Raw genomic sequence first — 27,489 nt, 5'->3', positions numbered from 1 at the left:
TCACGTTCTCCACACACAGATCTTCCCTCCCTCGGGACTGAGTCCAAGCTGCACCTCTCCCAGCCTTTCTTTAACGCCGGCCTTCCCTTCAAAGCCTAACAGGGACCTTTGCCCTGCTGTTCCCTGTGCCAGGAGAGCCTCTGCTCCACTTCTTTACACAGCCTGTTCAATGTCACCTTCTCAAAAAACACCTTCCCTGGCCATGTCTCCACCCGCGCCGTGCGGACCCGAGTCCCCCAGACCCGCTCCCTTGGCCCTGTCTCCACCCGCGCCATGCGGACCCGCTCCCTGGCCGTGTCTTCACCCGCGCCCCGCAGACCCGCTCCCTCGGCCCTGTCTGCACCCGCGCCGTGAGGACGCGCTCCCCTGGCCGTGGCTTCCCCGGGTGCGCGGCGCCCCTGTCGGGTCCTTGGGTGGAACCTCAGCGCCGAGCCCCCGGGGTCCGGGCGGGCCCTCCACGCGCTGGGAGGGCGGGATCCGCGAGGCGCCTCACAATCGCTGACTGGGGACGCGGGTGTCGCCGCGGGAAGTTCAGCACCGGCTCGGAGGGCGCCCGCTGCGGGGGCTCTGACCCGGGCGCGCCCCCAGACTGGTCCCGGCCCCGCGCTCCTGTCCAGGCCCCGCGCCACTGCGGCCGACCTGGGGCCGGGGCGGCGTCCGATTCCCGCACCGGCCGCGCCCCCGCTCACCTGGTGGCCGCCTTGGTGAGCACCGGGTAGAGCCGCAGGAAAAGCAGGTACTGGGCGAGCGCCCGCCGCGGGAGCGCCCCGAGCCCGGCTTCGGCCCGCAGCCTGGACGCGGCCGGCGCCATCGCCTCCCCAGCGCCGCGCTGCCGGGGGCATCGACCCCACCTCAGGCAGGCCGGGCGCGGAGCCCGAGGCGCGGAGCGCGGAATGGGGAAGACCTGACATTTCCGGCCGCACAGCGGTCCGCAGCGCCGCCCGGTCCCAACCCCACGGTGCGGCGCGCGCGCCTCCGCACACTTTTCCCCGGTCCCTGCCGGCCACCTCCCCCGCCGGGCGCCGGCGCCTATTGGAGCGTCTCGGGGGGCGGGCGAGGGGCGGGGCGCGCCTCTTGATGGACGGCGGCACTTACGGCTCTCGCGAGACTGGGTAGGAGCGCGCCAAATTTCTCCCGCGAAACAGAGGGTGTAGCCTGCGGCTCCATGGCCCTGAGGAGCGGCTGGCGGCGGCGCGCGGACCCGGGCGCGGACGGCGAAGCCAGCAGGTGAGGGGCGCACTCCTGAGGCCCTCGGGCCGGCCCTTCGGAGGATGCCATGGGGCCGGGCTTGGGTGGCGCCGCCGAGGCGGGAGGGAGACGCGGGCCCCGCACTTGCCGCGCCCGACGTAGGGCTGCGCGCCCAGACAGCCGACCGAGGGGCCCGGGGCGGGCGGAGGCGCTACGGGCGCGGCTTCCCGCGGGGAAACGAGGCGGGCCGCGCGGCCTTCCCCTGCTCGGCTCTTCCTGAGGTTTTTCGGGCCTCGCCTTGCGCGCAGCTGCGTTTGGGGCCTGCCGCGCGGCGGGGGCGATGAGAGCGGCGGGACCCGGGCCTGGCCCTGCGGGGTGGACGCGTGGCTGGGGAGGGTGCGGGGAGGGGCCGGGCCGGGGACCGTGCCTGGGGGCCCGGCGCTGGGAGAGACCGAGGCGGGCAGATCGCTGGAGCCCAGGATCCTGTTCCAGATCAGCCTGGGCCACAGAGCGAGACCCGTTCTCCTCTATTTATTTTATTTTTTTGGACAGGGAGTCCCGCTCTGTCGCCCAGGCTGGAGTGCAGTGGCGCGATCTCGGCTCACTGCAACCTCCGCTTCCCGGGTTCAGGCGATCCCGCTGCCTCACTCAGCCTCCCGAGTAGCTGGGACTGCAGGCGCCTGCCACGGCGCCCGGCTAGTTTTTGTATTTTTCGTAGAGACGGGGTTGCACCATGTTGGCCAGGCTGGTCTCGAACTCCTGACCTCAGGTCATCCGCCCGCCTCCGCCTCCCAAAGTGCTGGGATAACAGGCGTGAGCCCCCGCGCCCGGCCCTTCTCTTGTAAAAACAAGAAAAATTAGCCGGGCTGGTGGTGCGCGCCTGAGGTCCCAGCTATTAATACTCCGGAGTCCGAGGCCGGAGGTTCACCTGAGCCCGGCAGGTCGAGGCTGCTGTGAGCCAGAATCGGGCCTCCGCACTCCAGCCTGGGCGACGGAGCCAGACACTGTCTCAAAAAAAATAGAACAAGGGTAAGACGCGGCTACTTGGTGGCCACAGCAAACGGTAAACATGACCAGAGACCTGACCTTCTGCCATAAGCAGAAAATGTGTGAGGCCCGGCGGGGTGGCTCACGCCTGTAATCCCAGCACTTTGGGAGGCCAAGGCAGGCGGATCACCTGAGGTCAGGAGTTCGACACCAGCCTGGACGACACGGAGAAACCCCGGCTCCACTAAAAAAAATACAAAATTAGCCGGGTGTGGTGGCGCGTGCCTGTAATCACAGCTACTCAGGAGGCTGAGACAGGAGAATCCGTTGAACCTAGTAGGCAGAGGTTGCGGTGAGCCGAGATGGCGCCTTTTTTCTCCAACCTGGGCAACAAAGAACGAAACTCTGTCTCAAAAAAAAAAAGAAAGAAAGAAAAAGAAAACGTGAGAACGCGAAGCTTTTTACAGACACTTAGCTGAACAAAATTCTTCCCAGAGGAGAAACCGACTAGTAAGGATCCCTAACTGCTGTTGTGCTAATCGCTGTCTATCCATAGTCCCATTTGGTCCTCAGGCAAGCCCTGGAGAGGGTAGGTACCCTTAGTATCTACCTTGTGTGTTGGAACTTGTTGCTTAGAGACGTTCACTGACTGCCCTGGTTCAGGACCAGGACTGCCCTCCCCTTCTCCACTCCACTGCCCTGCCCCAAGCTCAGTGACAGCCTCCAGGCAGGGGGAAGGCTGCAGCTGGGATAAGTACAAGTGATGGCTTTTACCTTATATGCCGTATGTGGGTTACCTCATCTCATCCTTAAAACAGTCCTGGGACGTGAGTGTGCCCCAGGAAGCAGTGGGTGCTATGTGCTGCATTTCTTCTTCTGTGAAATGGGGACACCAGTGGCCTCCCTCTTAGGGGCTGTCGTGAAAACTGAATGAGAGCGTATGTGGAGTACTAGGACAATGTGGTATAGTAACCAGTCAATGGTAGCTCTCTGTGTGACTGTTATCCCCATTTTTCAGAATTCTTACTGTCACTGGATTAAAAGTGAGATACACAGCTCAGAGAAAACAGTTTTGGGAGAAAATATGGTCCCAGTGAGCAGTTTTCTAGTCCACTTAATCCAGCTTACTTGAGACAAGGATATTTGGAGGACAGTGGCACAGAGGGCCGTGTGTCCCCATTAAGTGGTGATGCCTCATAAATAGCACTTCATTCACTCTTGATTTTGGTAAAGATTTGGGCCTCAGAACTGAGGCTGTTCTCTAGCAAAGTTTGGAATATAGTTTTTCTGGTTTTTTTATTACAGGTGCATCCAAATACTTAAAAGATTAAACCGTTATTATACAGTATGGTGGCGTATCAGTTTCCTGCTGCTGCAGTAACACATGATCACTTAGTAACTTATATAAATTTATTCTCTTACAGTTTTAGAAGTCAGAAGTCGTAATATGAAAGTGTCTGGTTGGTTATATTTCTTGTGATGGTTCCAGGGGGAGAATCTGTTTCCTTGCTGCTTCTCCATCCTCAGAACCAAAGGTTGCATCTGCTCTCCCCACTACCGTCTCTCTTCCATCCCTTTCTCCTTCCTGACTCTGGCTCTCCTGCCTCACTCTACAAGGATTCTTGCCCACCCAGCTAACCAGAATCTCAAGGCCCTTAATGTAGTCACATCTGCAAAGTCCCTTTTGTCTTGTAAAATAACATTCATAGGTTTGGGGGATTAGGATGTGGGTCTTTTGTGGGGGGTGTCATCCTGCCTGCCTACAACAAGTGGTTATAATCTTTCATGAGAAGTAAGGATCCCAGTCTTGGAATATGGTCATTCTGCTCTTCAGATGGAGATGAAGGAATACCTTCAGACAAAGGAAGGGTCTTCCTTTCTTTTTTTTATCTTGTTCTAAAAGAAAGTTGACAGGAAGGGTTTTTCTTAAGAAGCAGTTCTCTGTCCATTTCTGTTTATAAATTAACAACTGGGGTTATAATGTAATTAAAGACATGAGTTCTTCACAGGCTTGGTTTAAATCCTAAAAAATTTTTTTTAACTGCTCTTATTTTGGATGGTTTTCTTTCTTCCTCTCTTATAAAAACACCTGTAATGAACTTCTATATGTAAAATAATTACTTTCTGCACATCAGTTTTCTTGGCATAAATTTTTAGAAGTGGATCTATAGGGTCCGTGGTATTTTACACAGTGACACTGATATTTTAGAAACACTCTCACCTTATGGAGAAATCTAATGATGTCAGAAACGGAATGGTCATGTAGTTTAATCAAGAACTGGTATTCTAGGAAACATATAATAGCAATGAACTGGAATCAGGTCCTGGGAAATGAGAGGTGGTAGAAGGAAAGGACCGAGTGTCTGTGATTCGTTGGGGAAAGAACACCTTTGATACCTGGATTATTGGAATAACACGTTTTGCCCTGTTTGGAAGACCACAGGGACAGCCTTAAGGGTAACACTGCCTAGGAGAGCAGTCTAGCAAAACATGAGACCTAGCGTATCTGTACATGCCTGCATGGCCGAGGCCAGAAAGCAGTCGTGGGAATCTGTTGCTTCTGCAACAGGGAATATGTATTTACCACCCCCACTCATTGATTTACATTAAGACAAAAAGGCACATGAAAAGTTCAGTTTCCCAGTCAGTGAAGATTGTTGCTCTCATACAGAACAATATGACCCATTTTTATCCACATTTGGTTGTGCTGATGTCTGGACCATGCACTCCGGAAGGATATGTTAAATTTTTAAGATATATTTTGTTGCAGCAGGTGTTTCTATAACCCTGATTAGTTCACATGCAACAGGTAAATAGGAAAATTATGTTAGTAAAATGTGGTAGTTTTCCTAGGCAAGGGGAATCAGAATAGAGGAGTAGAATTAGAATTACATTCTTTCATAGGAAAGGAAAAAGCTCTTAGCTGGAGTGTTGCACAGATATGTGTCCTGTTGGCTCTGTTTTTCAAAATTTCATGAGTTCCTATACTTGGGCTCCCTCTACAGAGAGGCACATCCTTGGCCTTGCACAGTTCACAGCTTGTGGCAGGTTATTCTTTTCTCCTGTGCTCAGAGGTCCACTTGGATCTTCATCATCTTAGTGATCATAAGCTAGCATCTGCACTCTCTAGTTTTGGAGCATTTAAGAAAATAAAACAAGCTTTTTTTTTTTTTTGAGACAGTGTCTCGCCCAGGCTGGAGTACAGTGGCACGATCTTGGCTTACTACAACCTCTGCCTCCCAGATTCTAGCCATCCTCCTATCTCAGCCTCCCAAGTAGCTGGGGCTACAGGTGCGTGCCACCATGCCCAGCTAATTTTTGCATTTTTAGTAGAGACAGGGTTTCACTATGTTGGCCAGGCTGGTCTCGAACTCCTGGCCTCAAGTGACCCACCCTCCTTGGCCTCCCAAAGTGCTGGGATTACAGTCGTGAGCCACTGTGCCCAGTCCTCAACCTTTTTTTGAGGTAATTGTAGATTGATTCTCATGCAGTTGTCAGAAATGATAGAGATTCCCATATCCCTTCACCTTAACATCTTGTGTAACTAGAGTATAATTGTCACAACTAGGAAATTGACATTGAGACAACCCATCTATTTTATTTTATCTTATTTTATTTATTTTTTTGAGACAGAGTTTCACTCTTGTCGCCCAGGCTGGAGTGCAGTGGTGCAATCTTGGCTCAATGCAACCTCCACCTCCAGGGTTCAAGTGATTCTCCTGCCTCAGCCTCCTGAGTATCTGGGATTATAGGCCCACCCCACCATGCCCGGCTAATTTTTTTGTTTTTTTTTTAGCTGGAGTCTCGCTCTGTTGCCCAGGCTGGAGTGCAGTGGCTCCACTCTGCCTCCCAGATTCACACCATTCTCTTGCCTCAGCCACTTGAGTAGCTGGGACTACAGGTGCCCACCACCACACCCAGCTAATTTTTTGTATTTTTAGTAGAGACGGGGTTTCACCATATTAGCCAGGATGGTCTTGATCTCCTGACCTCGTGATCCGCCTGCCTTGGCCTCCCAAAGTGCTGGGTTTTAATTTTTTGTATTTTTAGTAGAGACGGGGTTTCGCCATGCTGGCCAGGCTGGTCTCGAGCTCCTGACATCAGGTGATCCACCCACCTTGGCCTCCCAAAGTGCTGGGATTACAGGCGTGAGCCACTGCGCCTGGCCTGACAATCCCTCGTTTTTATTCAAATCATTTCAGTGTTACATGCACTCTTTTGCTTGTATATGTATTTAGTTCTATGCAGTTTTATTATGTGTATATTTGTGCGACTACCACCAAAATCAGTATACAGAACAGTCTGTTGAAAGGATCTCTCATACTACCCCTTTATAGCCATAACCACCTCCATTCCTCCCTTCCCCTCATCCCTGGCAACCAGTAATCTGCTCTCTATCTCTGTAATTTTATTTCAAAAATACTATTCCAAAAATAGTTTATAAATGGAATCATTAAGTGTATAACTTTGGGGCCAGGCGCGGTGGCTCACGCCTGTAATCCCAGCAATTTCAGAGGCCGAGGTGGGTGGATCACTTGAACTCAGGAGTTTGAGACCAGCCTGGCTAACATGGTGAAACTCTGTCTCTACTAAAAATACAAAAATTAACTGGGTATGATGGTGCGCCTGTAGTTCCAGCTACTTGGGAGACTGAGGCACGAGAATCAGTTGTACCCAGGAGGCAGAAGTTGCAGTGTGCTGAGATTGCACCACTGCACTCCAGCCTAGGCAATAGAGTGAGACTCTGTCTCAAGGAGAAAAAAAAAAGTGTATAATTTTGGGAAGTTGGGTTTTTTCACTTAGCATAATTCCCTTGAGGTCCATACAAGTTGTACGTATCAATAAGTTTATTTGGCCAGGTGTGGCGGCTCACGCCTGTAATACCAGCACTTTGGGAGGCTGAGGTGGGCAGATCACTTGAGGTCAGGAGTTCAAAACTAGCCTGGCCAACATGGTGAAACCCATCTCTACTAAAAATACAACAATTACCCAGGCATGGTGGTGCCTGCCTGTAATCCCAGCTACTCGGGAGGCCGAGGCAGGAGAATCGCTTGAACCTGGGAGGCGGAGGTTGCAGTGAGCTGAGATCATGGCAGTGCACTCCAGCCTCGGTTACAGAGTGAGACTCCTTCTCAAAAAAAAAAAAAGGGAAATGTTTATTCCTCTTCATTGCTGAGTAGTATTCCATGGTATGTGTTTTCCAGGTTCACTCTTCACCTGCTGAGGATCATCTGGGTTGTTTTCAGTTTTTGACTGTTATGAATAAACATGCTATGAACATGAGGTTTCATTTCTCTGGGATAAAATGACCAGGAGTACAATGCTGGGTTTTATGTTTTTTGGTTTTTTTTTTTTAACTGAGACACAGTCTCACTCTGTTGCCCAGGCTAGAGTGCAGTGGTGCAATCTTAGCACTGCAACCTCCACCTCCTGGGTTCAAACAATTCTACCTCAGCCTCCCAAGTAACTGTGATTACAGGTGCACGCCGCCACACCTGGCTAATTTTTGTATTTTTAGTAGAGGCGGGGTTTTGCCATGTTGGCCAGGCTGATGTCAAACTCCTGACCTCAAGTGATCCACCCGCCTTGGCCTCCCAAAGTGCTGCGATTACAGGCGTGAGCCGCTGGGCCTGGCCAGTTTTATGCATTTTTAGTGCTCCAAGAGGCAGCAGTGTCTAGCCATGATTACTGTTTTTGTTAGCATTCTGGTTATAAAGTTGAACAGGTTTTGAAGGGCCTCCCCTAATTGTGTTTTTCCAACGAGTCTTTTTATTTTAATGAGCCTTTTTGCCAAGCTCAGGGTTTTTCAAGAATATATCTACCCTGTCATATCTGAAACACACTAGGTGGGATGAGGGTTGCAGAAATAGGTGGCATTACAAACTGTAAGCACTGGGTTCCCTTCTTTCACTCAGAGATGATGGCGCCACTTCCTCAGTCTCAGCACTCAAGCGCCTGGAACGGAGTCAGTGGACGGATAAGATGGATTTGCGGTTTGGTTTTGAGCGGCTGAAGGAGCCTGGTGAGAAGACAGGCTGGCTCATTAACATGCATCCTGTAAGCACTCGGTCCTTCTCCCACCTAGGAGTATGGCTGCACCCCTTCTTGTCATAGCATGGTCTTTATCTAAAGAGTGAGGGACACATGGGGGAACTTTGAGTGGATCAGGTGGGAGATGTAAAGGTTCCCAGCTCTCCTTTCCTCTTTAACGTCATTAAGGGCCACACAGAAGCCACTGTGAGAAGCCAGAGGTGATGGGCATCCCTTTTAGCCATCAGAATAAAGCTTTCAAGGATTATGAGGGAGAAATGGAGAGAAATCCCCGTTTGGAGTCTGTTACAATATGGTTCTTGTAAATAAGGCTGGTAGTGTAAACGTAGGGGTGGAGTAAAGACCTAGATGAGAGGGACTGTTTCCCAAAAGGTAGGAGGAAAGTTTCTTTAACTGTGTAGAGGATGATCTTGTGCCTATGTTGACTGATTCTCTTGTAGACCGAGATTTTAGATGAAGATAAACGCTTAGTCAGTGCAGTGGATTACTACTTTATTCAAGATGACGGAAGCAGATTTAAGGTAAGCCCCTGACCCTGAGAAGCTAAAACCCACTTGCAGTGAGCAGCCGGATCCAAAATGAGGGGTGTTCATCTAGCTCTGTGACTGTCAGGGAGGGCGTGGGAGAGCAGCCCATAGCCCACCAGAACTCGGGCCCTGGAGGCCACATCAGTCATCATGTAAGATGTCCTGAGAGAAGCCAGTTCAGGAAGACTGGTGAGCAGTATTGTCTTTCAGGTTCTTGCCCCTGTGATAAGTGCACATTCTGACTTCCTGTTATGCTTTAAGAGCTACCAAGGTCAAGGCTGCCCTGGCCCTAGGCTGTTCATGGGATGTAGGAGCAAGCAGTCTGTTTTCACTTTTCTCTCCCTTTTTTCTTTCTCGTCGCCCCTGGATGGGTTGGTGACTCTTACAGGTGGCCTTGCCTTATAAACCGTATTTCTACATTGCAACCAGAAAGGTAAGTGTGTTTTATAGATTCAGGTCAGACGACCAGTGTGTCATTCTGTGGTGGGCTTTGCAACTGGGAAATAGGCAAGGAAGGAAATGTATTTTACCAACGGAAAGCCTTTTCTTTCTGATCCTGATTAGGGTTGTGAGCGAGAAGTTTCATCTTTTCTCTCCAAGAAGTTTCAGGGCAAAATTGCAAAAGTGGAGACTGTCCCCAAAGAGGATCTGGACTTGGTAAGTATCACCCAGACTTTCCAGGGGTAAATGAGGCCAGGATCTACATTGTCCATAGCAGGTGAGATTGGAAGAGGTAGAAATTCAGGTCATCTATTGGGTGATGGGGCAGTGTGGTGACCCTCTATAAAATTCCTTTCAAAGAGCTCTAGTGGTGTTAGTTGGTGCCACATGCAGAGTTGGACAAGGTGCCTTGAAGTCGCCATCTCTTTGACTTATGTGTTTACCTTTGAGTGTTTACCCTCTCACCCATAAAGTCCTGTTTCTCTTTAACCAATGAACGTGATCTCTTTGCGTTATAGCCAAATCACTTGGTGGGTTTGAAGCGAAATTACATCAAGCTGTCCTTCCACACCGTGGAGGATCTTGTCAAAGTCAGGAAGGAGATCTCCCCTGCCGTGAAGAAGAACAGGGAGCAGGATCATGCCAGCGACGCGTACACAGCTCTGCTTTCCAGGTAAACTCTGCTCTTGTGAGCAAAGCATCAGCTGGTTCAGAACGACAAGAAGGACAGGAGACAGGAACACGTAGCAATAAAGTTACCTTAATGGCTGGCTCTATTTGATACGGAAAACTTGAGCAATTAGGTAGAGATTTTTGTATGTTCCGTGTTAAATAAAACAGTGGCTTCCCAGGTTACATTTTACGTGTTAGCTCTTTTCCTGTGGAGGGGTGGGCTTATGGCTCTAAAGTTGAGTGGTTATAATAGTAAAGTCACCTTAGAGGGAGAAGATCCCTCATCCTGCTGCCCTAACACAATCCGTCTGTGAATTTCATTAAGTGCTGAGATTTACACAGCACATCTTCTCCAGAGAACCTTGGGTATCGTCCACGGAAACTGAAGTCTAGAACACCAAACACTGTTCATCAAGTGTTTGAGCCTCAACAATAATAGGATGCAAAGTAACAGATTAGGAAGAGAAAATCTTGAGTAATGAAGTTTGGATGACTTCGGAAGAACCTACCTTATCCTCTGACAAAAGAAGATCAGTTTGGGATGCTGAACATTTCTACAGTCCCTACCCTGAGTCCGCCTTCCCTGGCAATGCCATAAGTTACTTTTTGAAATATTGGAAGGTGTAATCAGAGACTGAGTCCTCAGAGGTTTTGAGCCGTATCTGAGACTCGTCTTTTTCCCCCTGAATAGCCCATTCATTATTTGAGCTTATGGGCCAATAGTGACCGCAAGGGTGGGCCACATCTTTAGACACGGTAGAGACCCATGCATAGGCTATGTGAAGCCCAGGCCTGCTCTTCAGCCTGCATGAGGCAGTCTCCTGAGTATCAGGACCATGGTGGGATCATGCCTAGGTGCTCTCCTCACTGGCAGCACTTAATGTTTTCTTTCTTTTTTCTTCTATTTGCTTATTTATTTTCAGACAGGGTCTTGCTCTGTTGCCCAGGCTGGAGTGCAGTGGTGCAGTCATAGCTCACCATGGCCTCAAACTCCTGGGCTCAAGCAATCCTTTCACCTCAGCCTCCTGAGTAACTGGGATCACAGGTGTGTACCCCATGACTGGCTAATTATTATTATTATTTTTTTTTTTTTGTAGAGATGAGTCTCCCTATGTTGCCCAGGCCTGTCTTGAACTCCTGGGCCTAAGTGTACCTGCTGCCTCCCAGAGTGCTGGGATTAGGGGCATAAGCCACCATGCTTGGCCCTCTTTTTTTTTTTTTTAGTTGGGGTGTAACTCACATCACATAAAATGCATACATCTTACCCTGAATTTTTTTCCTGTCTGTAGGATTATCATCCAAGCAATTCTTTATTTTTTTGAGACGGAGTCTAGCTCTGTTGCCCAGGCTGGAGTGCAATGGCGCAATCTCGGCTCACTGCAACCTTCACCTCCCAGGTTCAAGTGATTCTCCTACCTCAGCCTCCGAAGTATCTGGGATTACAGGCGTGCACCACCACGCCTGGCTAATTTTTGTATTTTTAGTAGAGACGGGGTTTCACCGTGTTGACCACGCTGGTCTCAAACTCCTGACCTCGGGTGATCCGCCCTCCTTGGCCTCCCAAAGTGCTGGGATTATAGGCGTGAGCTGCCATGCCCGGCCCAATCCAAGCCATTCTTAAAGGAAGGACTGCCCTGGTCATTGAAACCACCTCAATTTACCTTTTGTGTTTCCTCAGTTTGGACTCTGGTCTCATCTCTTGCTACTGATTTGGAACTCTGGTCCCACCTCCTCCAGACCCTGGCAGCTGAGTTAGTTGCTCTCTTGTTAATTCCTAGTGTTCTGCAGAGGGGTGGTGTCATTACTGATGAAGAGGAAACCTCTAAGAAGATAGCTGATCAGCTGGACAACATTGTGGACATGCGCGAGTACGATGTTCCCTACCACATCCGCCTCTCCATTGACCTGAAGATCCATGTGGTGAGTAGGGCAGGGTTGGGTTGCTGCTCACATGAATTTCCTAACAGCCAGGAGATGATCATTATGGGTGAATCCACACAGGAGTAGACTTTCCCGGATGTAGAACTCCAGTTAACACACTGTGTGTTTTGCAGGCTCATTGGTACAATGTCAGATACCGTGGAAACGCTTTTCCTGTGGAAATCACCCGCCGAGATGACCTTGTTGAACGACCTGTAAGTTTTGTTGCTTGTATTACCTTCATCATAAAATTTCTGGTTTTCTGGAGAGAATATTCTTTAGTGCTGAAGAGTAAATTTGACTCAAAGATATGTTTCCTGCTTTCCCCCCAAATACTTTATTAAAGGAAATATGGAGTTAGTTTTTCATCAGTTTCTGACAGTATCATGTCCTTTCTTGTTGTATATCACTGCATGACATCAGTATTTGAGCTAGGCAGGATTTGGACATTTGAGGGAAAGCTAGGACTTCCATTGGGTAGTTGATAGTGAAGAGACGTGGTGAAAAATGGATTTGTAACTAGAAGGCCTGGGTTCAAATATGACTTTGTGGTGTTGGGAAAGTCTTTGTATTCAGTTTTCTCTTTTCCGAAACGAAGATATCATCTCTGTGCCACATTTACCTTTCAGGGTTGTCATAACCATCAGAATGAGGTGATGTCTTCTGAAGAGTTTTTCTTTTTTTTTGTTTTTTTTCTTTTGTTTTTTGAGACGGAGTCTGGCTCTGTCGCCCAGGCTGGAGTGCAGTGGCGCGATCTCGGCTCACTGCAAGCTCCGCCTCCTGGGTTTACGCCATTCTCCTGCCTCAGCCTCCTGAGTAGCTGGGACTACAGGCGCCCGCCACCGCGCCCGGCTAATTTTTTGTATTTTTAGTAGAGACGGGGTTTCACCGTGGTCTCGATCTCCTGACCTTGTGATCCGCCCGCCTCGGCCTCCCAAAGTGCTGGGATTACAGGCGTGAGCCACCGCGCCCGGCCTTCTAAAGAGTTTTTCTACTAAAGTTCTGTGATTTTAGGCTTGTCCTGTGATCAGCTGCTCTCTTAGGTGTGTAAGTTTCCACACCATAGAGAGTCGTGATGCTCTTGACGTAGGTTGGTCAGTCTTAGGGTCCCTCTCCCAGCTCTGGAGCCTTTTCACTCTTAACAACCAGAGGGAGGTAGAGCAGGCCGGGGGCCGGTGTTCAGGGAGGCCTGATGGGGAGTTTAGAGCTTGGCTTTATGCTTATTTTGTCCCCACAGGACCCTGTGGTTTTGGCGTTTGACATTGAGACGACCAAACTGCCCCTCAAGTTTCCTGATGCTGAGACAGACCAGATTATGATGATTTCCTACATGATCGACGGCCAGGTGAGCAGGCGGCTTCTGGGAAGAAAGCTCCTGGGATGGGGACCTTGTCTGGTCCCCATACTACAGCAGCGTCTGCCCCACAGTTAGGATGTGTTGAGTGAATAATAAGTTAGTCCAGGAATGGGAGCAGCCAGGCCGTTCCGACTTCCAACTGTACCCTCTCCTTTCCAGTGGGAATCCAGACATGGAGGATCTCTTCTCAGGAAGCTTAGGGCACTTTCACGTTGCTGTGGACTTCTTTGTAGTGAGAATCTCTAGGCAGAGTGTGTGGGCAGGGTGGGGACACCAGGTCTTGGCTTTGCAGCCTCTGACTTGTGCTAATTGCTAATGAACTTCACTAGGGCTACCTCATCACCAACAGGGAGATTGTTTCAGAAGATATTGAAGATTTTGAGTTCACCCCCAAGCCAGAATATGAAGGGCCGTTTTGTGTCTTCAATGAACCCGATGAGGTAAGGAGGTATCACTTGTGAAACTGCCTGGTATTGTGGGAAGAAGGGGCATGCGGATCTTTCCAAGGCCTCGGCATTCCGTCGGATCAGAATTGCAGCTCCATCAGCTTCGTTCTTAGGGTATGACCCTCTTTTCTGCCAGAAACTGGGGCTGGGGTCAGGAATAAGGGCCAGCATGAGGCTGCTGCTTCTGAACTTTGGGGGAGGAATTTGGAAATAGCTTGAAGAAGAGAAAGAGCAGACCTCTGACTGCTGTGACTTGGGTTTAGGCTCATCTGATCCAAAGGTGGTTTGAACACGTCCAGGAGACCAAACCCACCATCATGGTCACCTACAACGGGGACTTTTTTGACTGGTGAGTCTGTGTCTTCTCTGTGAGTAACTGGGCAGCGTTTGAGAGGGAGGGCATTGCATGGTGCGGGGCGCTTCCCATGTTGACTGAGGAGGTGGCTTCTGGGTTCACTCTGCACCTCCCGTGTCTCGGTTACTCCCTGGATCTGAGGGAGGAATGGAGAAAGGGGAATTAGAGCCTGATCTTCCCACTTGCTTGTCTGTCCTCTTTCGAACCCAGGCCATTTGTGGAGGCCCGGGCAGCAGTCCACGGTCTGAGCATGCAGCAGGAGATAGGCTTCCAGAAGGACAGCCAGGGGGAGTACAAGGCACCCCAGTGCATCCACATGGACTGCCTAAGGTAGGGGCTGCACAGCAGCACGGCTCATCACTGCTGTCTGCGAGCGAGATCTGAAGGCCTCTTGCAGACTGTACTGTCACCACATCTCATGGGAGGAGGGTGGCCTCTGAGAGGTGTTTCAGGTCACCCAAGAGGATGGCAGCTACAACCCTGCCGGGGCCCGGGATGTGCTGTCTTTGACTGTTGGCTGACAGTTCGTCAGTGATCAGGCACATTGAGCATCAGCCTCTGGGGTGGGGTAGCCACCGGGAAGACACACTCAACGCACAGGTCCCAGAGCTAGGACCTCATGGAGCTGCACTGCCCAGGCCAGATTGGGATGTGGCAGCCCAGCTGCCTCACAGGACGAGCCTCACAGGACAAGCGCAGATTCCAGATGAGCTGGGGTGGGAGGCAGCTCAAAGCTGCTGAGAATCACGGCGTTCGGGGGCTCTGACATGTCTGGTTGGGAGGACAGGTGGATGTGGAAATGCCAAGAGAAGGAGGCTGGAAGGGAAGGAAGGGGAGGGAGGGAAGGAAGGGGAGGAAGGGAAGGAAGGAAGGGAAGGTAGGGAAGAAAGGAAAAGGAAGGAAGGGAAAGGAGGGAAGGAAAGGAAAGGAGGGCCCCCGTGACCTCTGTACTCTGCACAGTGCCATTGGAGCGCTTGAAGCCTGAATGTGTTTCTGTTTAGCTCTGACGTTCAGCAGTTGGCTTGGAGAGGGAGGCCAGGAGGCTGGGGCTGGTTTAGCATGTGACAGTCCTGATCCAAGGCAGGGAGTGAGGGGCGTGAGGATTCAGGGTCTATCATGTGGGGCAGGGGCAGGGGGAGGCCCAGGGATGCTGGTTCTCAGGGAGGGGGTGACACCTGGGGTTTTTGTGCCATCCATGGCGACAGGGAATGGGTAGAGAAGGGACTTGAGGTAGGAGGTGACCCCGCTACCGATATGCCAGCCTGGAAGCCCCACCCGTATGGGGGCCCTGAAGACCACCATGAGGCTTGGTTTGAGCTCGCACTGGATTGGGACTCACTGGGATGCAGGTGGGTCTTGGTGAAAGCTGGGGTAGTGGTTGAATTGAAGGCAAGAGGTAAAGTGAGAAGAAGGCCACAGGGTGGAGGCCGCGGGGGGCGGAGACCGGACATGGCCCCTGGACAGCTGCCTCAGGAATGCATCTGTAGAGAGGAGGTGGCTACAGGTTCCGGGTAGAGTGTGGGGGCCTTGTTTTCTTAATTTTTATTTAATTTTTATTCTACTTGGCATCCCATCTTGTTTTCTATTAAAGGAGGGTGGGCTTGAGTGTTTCCGTGCTGAAGGGACAGTGTGAGGAGAGAAGCTCAGTGTGGTTGATAGAACTAGGCCCCAGCGGTGCATACCTGAGGTCTGGGGGAGAGGCCCAAGGAGGCAGGGCGCCCTCCAGAGAGGCCACAGGCTCAGCCGAGGGTGGGAGGAAGGCAAGGGCCAGAAGGACCGGTCCTGGTGCTTCCTTGTGTTGTGGATAGGTCTGTGAGATTAACTAGATCCAAATGAAGGGTTTTCATGAGGGGCCTACACCGTTTGGGGCTTTGGTTCCTGGGTGCCTGTTAGGACCTTGCATCTATGTGGTGCCCAGTTTTGCCGATTCTCGGGGGTTCCTGGGCTGCATGTTAGAATCATCCTGGCTTCCGTTTTCATTCTCCTTCCAGGTGGGTGAAGAGGGACAGCTACCTTCCCGTGGGCAGCCACAATCTCAAGGCGGCCGCTAAGGCCAAGCTAGGCTATGATCCCGTGGAGCTGGACCCAGAAGACATGTGTCGGATGGCCACGGAGCAGCCCCAGGCACGTAAGCCACATCCTGCCTCCCTCTGCTGCCGTGTGCACGCATGTATGCCAGCCCGCTCCACCCAGCAGCCTGTGTCTCCAGGACACACATGTTTTGTCCTGTGCCCGTCTCCTTACTGCGTGTGCGGCAGGCTGGTCAGGCCAGGCTTTGCTTTCTGTGCTTCACACTTGACCCTGGGCTCTTGACTTTGATGGCCCTGCTCTCTGGCGTTCTCTTCTCAGACACTGGCCACGTATTCCGTGTCAGATGCTGTCGCCACTTACTACCTATACATGAAGTACGTCCACCCATTTATCTTCGCTCTGTGCACCATCATTCCCATGGAGCCCGATGAGGTGAGTATCTTCTGTCCTCTCAGCACCCTGGCCTCCTCAGCCCTTGCCCCATTCCAAATGCACTGAAGCTGAATTGAGGTGGACGTCCCAGGAGTGCTGGCACCAAAGGTGGCAGTAGAATTCTGGTGTGTGATGTTAGGGATGTCCTTTGGGAATTCTCTGGCTCCGATGTGAGGAAGGAACCACAGGAGAATTTGCAGCCATTACTACGAGGTTTTTCTCTCCTTTCACACTGAAGTTCAGTTTAGGTTCCTGGACTTTGCCTGCAAGTCAGGGCCTTTGGTGTCACTTTTGGCTGGAAGCCTTGGTTTCTCTTGCAGGTGCTGCGGAAGGGCTCTGGCACGCTGTGTGAGGCCTTGCTGATGGTGCAGGCCTTCCACGCCAACATCATCTTCCCCAACAAGCAGGAGCAGGAGTTCAATAAGCTGACAGACGACGGACACGTGCTGGACTCCGAGACCTACGTTGGGGGCCACGTGGAGGCCCTCGAGTCTGGGGTCTTCCGCAGCGATATCCCTTGCCGGTTTAGAATGGTGTGCTTCTTCCCTGGGATTCAGTTTCTTCCCACTCTTGTGCTGTGGTAGGACCCAGAAGCTGCAGGGGCTGAAATAAAGCCCCTTCTCCCAATCCTGTCCCATGGCCCCTCACCAGGTGTGGCTTCTCTGGCCCAGCTCCCCGCTGGGATTTCTTTAGGGCAGTGCACTGTAGAGTGCACATGTGAGTCCCTCTGGAGCTTTCTCGGGCACATCCGGCCACATGCAGCCATGGCATCAAACCTGAGGCGGGCTAGTGTGGATGTGTTTCCCCTCTGACCCCTGTCGTCTCACTGTCGTTGGTGCCAGAATCCTGCTGCCTTTGACTTCCTGCTGCAGCGGGTGGAGAAGACCTTGCGCCACGCCATTGAGGAAGAGGAGAAGGTTCCTGTGGAGCAAGTCACCAACTTTGAAGAGGTAACCGTCCGGGAGGCAGGAAGAGCTAGTCCGTGTTTGGTGCCTTCTTCACAGACCGCGTCTTTCAGCAGCACGTTTATTGTGCACCTGCTGCGTGTGATGCTGTGGACGGATGACACAGGGTCTCTGGTGGGACAGGGCAGTCATGGTTGTGATGTGTGATGCTGTCTGCCAAGGTCGGAGAGCTTCATGAGATGTGGGGTGTGAGCCGCTCCTGAAATGCAGTGACATGGAAGGTGGATCCTGGTGGGATGTGTCCCGTGTCCCGTTTTAAGGCATTAGGACTTTATTTTATAGGCATTGGGGAGCCATTGGAGGTTTTAAATTTTATTTTTTATTGGTGAGACTTAAAAATGACAGTAAATTCCTACAAATGACCGGATTAGTGACTATAAATCTGTTCACAAAATGGTTAGAAAGCACGGAGAGGGAGACACCAGTTCTTTTCTGATCCTCGTTCCTCAGGACGTGGCACGTCTCAGGTCTTTTTTTTTTTTTTTTTTTTTTTTTTTTTTTCATTTTTGAGATGGAGTCTCACTGTTGTTGGCCTGGGCTGGAGTGCAACGGCATGATCTTGGCTCACTGGAACCTCTGCCGCCCGGGTTCCAGCGATTCTCCTACCTCAGGCTCCCCAGTAGCTGAGATTACAGGCACCCGCCACCATGCCTGGCTAATTTTTGTATTTTTATTAGAGACGGGGTTTCATCATGTTGTCCAGTCTGATCTTGAACTCCTGACCTCGTGATCTGGCCGCCTTGGCCTCTCAAAGTGCCTGGTTTACAGGTGTGAGCCACTGCACCCGGCCTATCTGAGGTCTTCATATCAGGCACTGTGCAGCACTACATCATGTTCAGTGAGGCTGCTGGTTTAGAGTTTTTAACAGTTTTCACATTGATGCCAAGAAGCTTTTTTTTTTTTTTTTCCCCCGAAGTCTTGCTTTGTCGTCCACACTGGAGTGCAATGGCACGATCTCAGCTCACGGCAACCTTTGCTTCCTGGGTTCAAGCGATTCTCCTGCCTCAGCCTCCTGAGTAGCTGGGATCACAGGTGCCCGCCACCATGCCTGGCCAATTTTTGTATTTTTAGTAGAGATGAGGTTTCACCATGTTGGCCAGGCTGGTTTCAAACTCCTGACTGTAAGTGATCTGCCCACCTCAGCCTCCCAAAGTGCTGGAATTACAGGTGTGAGCCACTGCGCCTGCCCCCAAGAAGCATCTTGTAATACATTCACTAGCCAAAATTTAAACAAGAATGTGTACACTCTTTCCAAACTGTGAAGCACTGTTTGGCTTTTGTCAGCCACAGCTATTATTATACTGCAGGGAACTCTCATGAACTGATCAGGAAGAGAACCTTGTCTGAATAACAAATAGGAGTTAAAGAATGTCGGCCGTGGCCAGGCACGGTGGCTCATGCCTGTAATCCCAGCACTTTCGGAGGCTGAGGCAGGTGGATCACAAGGTCAGGACATGGAGACCATCCTGGCTAACACGGTGAAACCCCGTCTCTACTAAAAACATACAAAAAAAATTAGCCAGGCGTGGTGGCGGGCACCTGTAGTCCCAGCTACTTGGGAGGCTGAGGCAGGAGAATGGCCTGAACCTGGGAGGCAGAGCTTCAAGTGAGCCGAGATGGTGCCACTGCACTCCCACCTGGGCAGCCTGTATTCCCAGCATTTTGGGAGGCCGAGGTGAGCGGATCACCTGAGGTCAGGAGTTCGAGACCAGCCTGGCCAACATGGAGAAACTCCATCTCTACTAAAACTACAAAAAAAAAAATACCCAGGCGTGGAGGCGAGACATCTTAGAATCTGAGATGGAGTTTTGCTCTCGTTGCCCAGGCTGGAGTGCAATGGTGCGATCTCGGCTTACCTCAACTTCCGCCTCCTGGGTTCAAGCGATTCTCCTGCCTCAGCCTCTTGAGTAGCTGGGATTACAGGCGCCCACCACCAGGCCCGGGTAATTTTTTTTTTGTATTTTTAGTAGAGATGGGGTTTCTCCATGTTGGCCAGGCTGGTCTCAAACTCCCAACCTCAGGTGATCCTCCCGCCTCGGCCTCCCAAAGTGCTGGGATTACAGGCATGAGCCACCACGCCCAACCTAGGAGCAGATACTTAAGTCTTTAGGAAACAGTGAGACGGGCAGGTAGGGTGAAGCTGGAGGTGTGGTAGGTGTAAGGACGCCAGGCTCCCTGGTGAGTGCAGAAGGGAGCTCTGTAGATGACATTCTGTCTTGTTAGCGATTCCTAAGTCCCTAAAAGTGCCCTTGAAAGGAAAGCCCGCCGGGTGCGGTGGCTCACGCCTGTAATCCCAGCACTTTGGGAGGCCCAGACGGGTGGATCACGAGGTCAGGAGATCGAGACCATCCTGGCTAACACGGTGAAACCCTGTCTCTACTAAAAATACAAAAAATTAGCTGGGTGCGGTGGCACACGCCTGTAGTCCCAGATACATGGGAGGCTGAGGCAGGAGAATGGCGCGAACCTGGGAGGTGGAGCTTGCAGTGAGCCGAGATCGCACCACTGCACTCCAGCCTGGGTGACAGACCAAGAGTCTGTCTCAAAAAAAAAATAAAAGGAAAGCCCAGGGTCGCCTTTGTGTCCCTGAGGGGTCACCTGTGGGGTGGAGGGTGGCTGGGGGGATGTCAGCAGGGGCTCACAGCCACATGGGGCGTGTCCAGGTGGTGGTTCCACCGTGGAAACTTGGCCATTCATTTGTCCCAGCCCATCCTCCCCTGTTTGGACTGGACAGCTTTTCAGTACACGCCATTACTGGGCAGGGAAGGGTGCAGTGGAGGCTCTTCCCCAGCTGATTCGTTTACCTATAATTCAAGTAGAAACAATAGGTGATGTTGTGGTATTTCCTGTTCTATGGGATATATATTATTCCTTGTAATCACTTTTTTCTTAAAATTTTAGGTTTGTTTTCTAGTTTTACTACTTTGGAGGGTTTTAAGGATTTTTCTTTTTCTTTTTGTTTGAGACAGGATCTGGCTCTGTTGCCCAGGCTGGAGTGCAGTGGTGCAATCTGGGCTCACTACAGCCTTGACCTCAGGGGCTCAAGTGATTCTTCCACCCCAGCCTTCCGAGTAGCTGGGACTACAGGTGCCACCGCCACACACAGCTAATTATTTATTTTTTGTAGGGACGGGGGCCCCACTGTGTTGCTTAGGCTGGTCTCAAACTCCTGGGCTCAAGTGATCCTCCGGCCTCAGTCTCTCAAAGTGCTGGGATTACAAGCGTGAACCACTGCACCTGGCCTAAAGGTTTTTTTTTTTTTTTTTTAATACTAAGGAGAGTTTGGTGTTCAAGTAATTTTCTAATAAGACTCCACCAAATTTAATGTATTTCATAGAAATGATGGCAACCCTTCTTAACTTTTTTCTTCTGGCTAGTTTTTGCTCTATTTAGATATTTTTCAGCTTTTTCCTCTCCTGAATGTCTAAAAGGAGTTGGTGAACTATAGCACACGAGGCAGGCTTGGTCACCAGCCTCCACTGAGTTTTGCTTTCTCTGCAGGTGTGTGATGAGATTAAGAGCAAGCTCGCCTCCCTAAAGGACGTGCCCAGCCGCATCGAGTGTCCGCTCATCTACCACCTGGACGTGGGGGCCATGTACCCCAACATCATCCTGACCAACCGCCTGCAGGTGAGACTTTACTTCCTGCCTCAGAGTCGGAGCTCTCTCTGCCCAGCCCTAAGTGCTTTCTCACCCCTCGCAGCCCTCTGCCATGGTGGACGAAGCCACCTGTGCTGCCTGTGACTTCAATAAGCCTGGAGCGAACTGCCAGCGGAAGATGGCCTGGCAGTGGAGGGGCGAGTTCAGTGAGTGTTGTCCGCCTGGGTGGGCACTCAGTGGGAAACGGGTGGGTGAGTGTTGGCCACCTTTCCCCATACACACTCAGTGGGAAGCTGGTGCATCTGTGCCTCCTTTTGAACTTGCTCCCATTGCCTCCTTCCCAGTGCCAGCCAGTCGCAGCGAATACCATCGGATCCAGCACCAGCTGGAGTCAGAGAAGTTCCCCGCCTTGTTCCCAGAGGGGCCGGCTCGGGCCTTTCATGAACTGTCCCGCGAGGAGCAGGCGAAATACGAGAAGAGGAGGCTGGCGGGTGAGTGCCTTGGCATGGTCGCGGCTGTAAAGGTGTGGCTCCTGCTCCCACTCTCTGTTCTTGCTGGGCTGCGTGGGTCCATCCCAGCTGGGACCGCAGAGGTGTTGTCAGAGCAGACCGGAAGCTGCTCTGGGTCACTGTAAGCTGTGCTCTCGCTGCAGGATCCTTTATTTGCTTCCCCTTCTGCAGGTGTTAGACACTGCTGTTCTGTGGTCTTGGGGTATTTGGCCTGTTCCTACCCCTGGGCTGTCCTATTTCTTTCTTCCTTTTTTTTTTTTTTAAAAAAAAAACAAGGTCTCACTCTGTCACCCAGGCTGGAGTGCAGTGGTGTGATCTTGGCTCACGGCAGCCTCGATCTCCCAGGTGCCGGCAATCCTCCCATCTCAGCCTCCTAAGTAGCTGGGACTACAGGTGTGCGCCACCATGCCTGGCTAATTTTTTGTATTTTTTGTAGAGATGGGGTCTCGCCATGTTGCCCAGGCTGGTCTCAAAACTCCTGGGATCAAGTGATCCGCCTGCCTCAGCCTCCTAAAGTGCTGAGATTACAGGTGTGAGCCACCGTGCCCGGCCTCCTTTTTCAATATGAGAAACTAGCAGTGTATCTGAGCTGTTGCTTCTTTGTGGTGACGTAGAAGCCGTGTTCCTCAGCACCCCTGTGCCTTGGCTCCCTCTGCTCTGGGAGATCTCACCCACCTGCTTCGCCCCTCTCCATCATGCTTAGATTACTGCCGGAAAGCCTACAAGAAGATCCACATCACCAAGGTGGAAGAGCGCCTCACCACCATCTGCCAGCGGGAAAACTCCTTCTACGTGGATACCGTGCGTGCCTTCCGGGACAGGCGCTATGAGTTCAAAGGGCTCCACAAGGTGAGTTCTGAGGTGCTGCAAGCTTTGGCCTCTGTAAGGGCAGTTTCGGTTGGCTCATGAAATGGGCACTCTTGGCTCCTTGCCTGGGATCCTCCAAGCAGACACCAGCGCTCGGATGATAACATGCAGTTGTTTTTGACTTGGAAGAGTTGATGGCCACGAAGGATGTAGACCATCATCCATCCTGGTCCGAGGCCTCAGAAAGACCCTAAAGGATGATTTCTGAAGTGATTATTTAGAGCAGGGGTCAGCAAGCTACAGCTGGCTGGCTGTTTGAGTACATCAAGTTTTACGAACCCAACTGCCTTCACCTATTGCTTGTCTCTTTCCCGCTGTCATGGAAGGTGAGGAGTTCCGAGAAACTCTAAGGTCTTCTCATCTGTGGTATTCACTATCCAGCCCTTCGTGTTTAACTGACGTATTTCATGCAGTAGGAACATGGAAAATGCATAGCAACACCTCTGTTTTGATATCAATGGGTCATTATTTTATATCTAATCAGATTGAGCCATTTTTTTTCTGAGAGACCTTCACTGTAGACTCAGTACGGCACCTCTGTGCAGCCCCCTGGTGTCCTGCACTGCCCTGCTGAACTCATTGTCACACGTTCTTTTTTATAATGGTAAGGCAGACATAATATGATATTTAGTGTTTTTAAGTGCTCAGTTCAGGGGCATGAAACATATTCATACTGTTGTACAACTATCACCACCATCTACCTCCAAAACTCTTCGCCTTCTCAAATGGAAACTCTTGTCTCCATTAAACCGTAGCTCCCCACCTCCTCCCCTGGCCCCTAGCAACCCCCATTCCACTTTCTGTCTGAATTCCACGACTCTAGGGATGTCATGTAAGTGAATAGTGCAGAATTTGTTTATTTATGACTGACTTTTTCACTTAGCATGATGCTTTCTTTTTTGGAGACGGGATCTCACTCTGTCACCCAGGTTGGAGTACAGTGGTGTGACCTTGGCTCACTGCAGCCTCCACCTCCCAGGCTCAAGTGATCCTCCCACCTCAGCCTCTCCAGTACCTGGGACCACGCCTGATTTTTGTATTTTTGGTAGAGACGGGGGTTCACCATGTTGCCCAACCTGGTCTCAAGGTCCTGAACTCAGGTCATCTATCCACTCCAGCCTCCCACAGGGCTGGGATTACAGGCATGAGCCACTGCACCCAGCCTTAGCATGATGTTTTCAACATTTATCAACATATAGCATGTATCCATACTGCATTTTTGTAAATGGCTGAATAACATTTTGTTGTGTGGATTTGTCACATTTTGTTTATCCCTTCCTACGTGGATGTTCACTGGGCTTGCTTCCACCTTTTGGCTATTGCGAGTAATCCTGGTTTGAACATGGGGTACAAGTATGTCTTCAGGTCTCTGCTTTCGGTTATTTTTGGATATGCACCCAGCAGTAGAGTTGTTGGGTCATATGATAATTCTACATTTTCCTTTTAAGGAACTGCCGTACTATCTCACTTTATTTTAATTAAGCAATTGCTAAATTACTTGTTCATCTGTCTCCCTCGTCAAATAAGCACCAAAAGTGTAGTGACTGCCTCGTGCTTCAGAGTACAATGGAGTTCCTGGCACATACTAGGCACTCCGTAATTATCTTAATGAATTTGTTTTTGTTCTTTAAATACCAAGCCTTTAAAAACCTTTTCTCATGTTGGATGGGGAATTTGATGAGACATCTGCAGTCTCAGCTGCATTTCTTTATTGATCGATTTTACCAGGGACCTGCCGAGTAGCTTTTGTTCCCTAGAAAGTGTGCTGAAGAGTTTAGAGATCTCAGGCCATAAAATCTACAATGTTTAAATGATTCTGTCAACACAGAGAGAGACAGAAGAAAGGAAGTGTGACAAAATATGACAATTGGCCAGTCTAAGAGAAGAATATACGGTCTTCATTGTACTGGTGTTTTAGGTTTTCTATAGATTTGAAAATTTTCAAAATACCAAAAACCTGGGCCATTGACTTTGTAGAATGTGAGACGGAAGAATCTGAGGTGCTGCATGTTCATGTGCTTCTCAGGTGTGGAAAAAGAAGCTCTCAGCGGCCGTGGAGGTGGGCGACGCGGCCGAGGTGAAGCGCTGCAAGAACATGGAGGTGCTGTACGACTCGCTGCAGCTGGCCCACAAGTGCATCCTGAACTCCTTCTACGGCTACGTCATGCGCAAGGGGTAGGTGGGGCCCGGGCCCAGGAGAGGCTTATGGGAGGAATGGATGAGTCCACATTTAAGGCGGCTTCAGGTGTAGGTTGCCACGCATGGAGGGCTGTTCATCTGATTCAAGGAATATTGGAGGGAGGAGGCTTTGAGCTGGGGTGGGGCTGGGAGGTTGAGGAGAGTGGGGGCCACACTGACTTTGAGGGTCTGGGCATCCATGAGTGATGCGTGCTGTGGGGTGTACGTGTCTCTGCATCATGGGCTGGAGACACGACTTGCCATTTTCCAGCATGTTTATGTCTCGCAGCTTGGATCCTCACTCAGTGTCAGGGAGGGGCAGAGAAGCGACTGACAAGGGGCATGGGGCTGGTGCCGGGAGGGGAGGGAGGGGCAGCTGACATCAGGGCTGGGACCCAGGCTGGAGGAGGGTCAGGCCTGGCAGGTAGGCCTGGGCTTTCTCTGAGAAGCTGGAGGTGAGAAATGGGGCTTGGGAGGAGGTGTGAAGAGAGTAGAGAAGGTGTGAATGGTCCTGGGTGGTATTAAGAGTCCTGCTGAGGCTGGAGTCCTGAACTCAGAGTCCTGCTGAGGCTGGAGTCCTGAACTCAGGACGCAGTGGCACATATTGCACCCTTCCAGATCCTTCCTGAGCCATGCTGGGCACCAAGGCGAGGACAGAGAAGTGTCCTCGGGCACAGCCAGATTCTACCTTAGTTCTGTCCTGGGACATGCACGTTTGGCTGCCTCCCTTGTCCCTGTTGTGTCTCTCCTTGTCCTCCTCCCTACTCCTTACTGCCTCTGATACCCCCTGGAGGAGCCATGCCAGCCCCACCCACCAGTTTGTGGTGTCCTCTCAGGGCTCGCTGGTACTCCATGGAGATGGCTGGCATCGTCTGCTTCACAGGGGCCAACATCATCACCCAGGCGCGGGAGCTGATCGAGCAAATTGGGTGAGCGCAGAAGGGGAGCCGTGGGGCTGGGAGCAGGTCCTGGGGGCAAACGTGGGCAGGAAGGAAGGAGAGAAGACTGGAGGCCACACACTGGGCGGGAAGGAAAGGGGAACTCATGACCTTGCTCCTCTCTTTCTCTGAAGGAGGCCCTTAGAGCTGGACACAGATGGAATATGGTGCGTCCTGCCTAATAGCTTCCCAGAAAATTTTGTCTTCAAGACGACCAATGCGAAGAAGCCCAAGGTGACCATCTCCTACCCAGGCGCCATGTTGAACATCATGGTCAAGGTTAGTCTGGGGCCTCCGGTCCTGAAGCGCTGGCTGGCCTGGTGTCAGTGCCCTGACGTCACTGGCTCTGCAGCACCTCACAGTGTGCGTGCCTTCCTGGCACCCAGCACCCTCCCAGCACTGCTCACATTGCTTTTCTGTAGCCTGAAGACCATGGTCAGAAGGTATCAAGTGATTCCACTCCTTTCTCTTTCAGCAGAGCACCCAGACTTTTTTGCTTTTAACTTTTTATTTTGAAATAATTTTAAACTTACAGGAAATTACAAAAATAGTACAGAGAATTTCTGTATCTCCATCAACCTGCTTCCCCTAACGCTGACCTCGCATAAACCATGGTGCGCTTGTCAAAACTAAGAAACCTATGTCTGTGTCCCTGTAACTGCACCGCAGACCTCACCTGGATTTCCCGTTTTCCCACCACAGCCCCTCCTCTCTCCCAGGATCCCGGCAAGGACCCACGTGGAGATGAGTTGTCCTGTCCTGGTCCTTGTGTCACGACCTCACCCTTTGGTGGTGCCGGCCAGGCGATGGTTGGCTGTCCCTTGATCAGGGGTTGTCTGTTGTTTCTTGTAACTAGACTGAGGTGATTTGGGTTTTTGGAGCAACTCCACAGGGGTGACACCCTCCCCACGTTCTCAGGTGCATCATGTTGGTTTGTGGTGGTGTGGTGATGTGGGTGTATTGTGGGGTTGGCTTAGTCTCCTGCCTGAGGGGCTTCTGCAGGCCTTACTGTGGCGCTCCTGTGCCCCCTCCTATGCGGATCCTCAGTCGTAAATACACACCCAGTGGAGAGGAATAAGCGTCCCTGGAGGAGGGCTGTCAGAGTTTCTGGACATGTATTAGAGCCATCACAGCAGCAAATAAATACCGTGGAGCAGGTGCTTTGAGACCGTGCGTCCCCAGCTGCTCCGTAAGCTTCTGTCCACTGTGTTAGCGTTGCTGGTGGGCCGCACCTGAAGCAGTTATAGCTGGGGTTTCCTGTGGTGGTTTTCCCTGGCAATTGTCTGTTTCCCTCATTCCTTCTACTGTATTAATTGGGATCCTGTAGGGAAGCGTTGTTATCCTTCTTTCCCATTTGTTCTCATTTATTTGTCTGCTCATTGACATCAGTGTGGATTTGCGGATCAGAGTGGACATCCTGGGGTTATTGTTCTTAGGACCAGAGTGGCTTCTGCTCCACATGTTCCCCTTGGGCCACTGGGACCTCCTGGTTTGTGGCGTATTCTTGGGACATGCCCTCTTGTCTTTGTTTCTGGAGCACTTTCTTACTTCGTGGTACTGTGAGGTCCACCAACCTCATCTTGTATTTTCCCTGCTCCAACCTGGAGTCAGCCAGTTCTCCAAGAAGAATGATGTAAAAACCCGAGATGGGCGCGGGCTATGCTCACTGTTCCCGGGAGTGTCATGGCTTCCGTCTCTCACAGTGGAGGCAAGCCAGGAAGTACGTGTCTAGTAATGCACGCACACAGAGCTGTTTATTTCTGTGTCTGGCTGCCTGGATGCGTTTAAACACATGAATTGCCCCTTTCTTATTAGTGGCTTCTTTCTCCTGCAGTGATAAACCTGTTTCTAATTTCTCAATATATGTGTTTGCTCAATCCTAGAGTACATGTAAAGTGGTTTTAGAATTGCTCACAGACTTGTGCCCCATGAGAAGTAATTTCACTGCCACTGTACAGCGTTTGTAGATAGTTACTTTTGTTTCCAGCCTTACCCTGTCCAGTCAGCAGAGTTCACAGGGCAACT

At 51.1% G+C, this 27,489-nt stretch overlaps 2 protein-coding genes across 13 annotated transcripts in view; one reads left to right on the top strand and one right to left on the bottom strand.

Moving 5' to 3' along the window:
* The window catches only part of PXMP2 (peroxisomal membrane protein 2), a 58,136-nt gene that overhangs the window by 11,860 nt on the left and 18,787 nt on the right, over positions 1 to 27,489 (bottom strand). The window contains exon 2 of one of the 2 annotated variants that reach the window (XM_077952383.1): positions 690 to 828. In XM_077952383.1, the coding sequence (XP_077808509.1) occupies positions 690 to 811 (122 nt within the window). In that variant the 5' untranslated portion in view covers positions 812 to 828. Of the gene's footprint in view, positions 1 to 689; positions 829 to 27,489 lie in introns of those variants that run through there. The other variant, NM_001261587.2, reaches the window with a different exon arrangement.
* The window catches only part of POLE (DNA polymerase epsilon, catalytic subunit), a 63,988-nt gene continuing 37,585 nt past the window's right edge, over positions 1,087 to 27,489 (top strand). For 9 of the 11 annotated variants that reach the window (XR_003720918.2, XR_013401716.1, XR_013401712.1 and 6 more), the window contains exons 1-23: positions 1,096 to 1,227; positions 8,091 to 8,232; positions 8,667 to 8,747; positions 9,142 to 9,186; positions 9,318 to 9,410; positions 9,713 to 9,867; positions 11,645 to 11,786; positions 11,921 to 12,001; positions 13,024 to 13,131; positions 13,473 to 13,583; positions 13,853 to 13,938; positions 14,155 to 14,274; positions 15,936 to 16,068; positions 16,294 to 16,407; positions 16,728 to 16,940; positions 17,250 to 17,357; positions 20,874 to 21,002; positions 21,076 to 21,178; positions 21,317 to 21,463; positions 22,185 to 22,330; positions 24,375 to 24,523; positions 25,363 to 25,455; positions 25,599 to 25,743. Coding sequence is in view for 4 of the 11 variants with exons in the window: in XM_015109737.3 (XP_014965223.3) it covers positions 1,166 to 1,227; positions 8,091 to 8,232; positions 8,667 to 8,747; positions 9,142 to 9,186; positions 9,318 to 9,410; positions 9,713 to 9,867; positions 11,645 to 11,786; positions 11,921 to 12,001; positions 13,024 to 13,131; positions 13,473 to 13,583; positions 13,853 to 13,938; positions 14,155 to 14,274; positions 15,936 to 16,068; positions 16,294 to 16,407; positions 16,728 to 16,940; positions 17,250 to 17,357; positions 20,874 to 21,002; positions 21,076 to 21,178; positions 21,317 to 21,463; positions 22,185 to 22,330; positions 24,375 to 24,523; positions 25,363 to 25,455; positions 25,599 to 25,743 (2,706 nt within the window). In the remaining 7 variants the exon portion in view is untranslated. Of the gene's footprint in view, positions 1,228 to 8,090; positions 8,233 to 8,666; positions 8,748 to 9,141; positions 9,187 to 9,317; positions 9,411 to 9,712; positions 9,868 to 11,644; positions 11,787 to 11,920; positions 12,002 to 13,023; positions 13,132 to 13,472; positions 13,584 to 13,852; positions 13,939 to 14,154; positions 14,275 to 15,935; positions 16,073 to 16,293; positions 16,408 to 16,727; positions 16,941 to 17,249; positions 17,358 to 20,873; positions 21,003 to 21,075; positions 21,179 to 21,316; positions 21,464 to 22,184; positions 22,331 to 24,374; positions 24,524 to 25,362; positions 25,456 to 25,598; positions 25,744 to 27,489 lie in introns of all 11 variants that reach the window. The other 2 variants (XM_015109739.3, XM_077955907.1) reach the window with 1 other exon arrangement.

Source organism: Macaca mulatta, chromosome 11 (genome assembly GCF_049350105.2).
Source record: "Macaca mulatta isolate MMU2019108-1 chromosome 11, T2T-MMU8v2.0, whole genome shotgun sequence".
In the NCBI taxonomy this organism is placed as follows: Eukaryota; Metazoa; Chordata; class Mammalia; order Primates; family Cercopithecidae; genus Macaca; species Macaca mulatta.
Note: the sequence above shows the minus strand (reverse complement) of the source record. Positions and strands in the feature narration are given on the sequence as shown.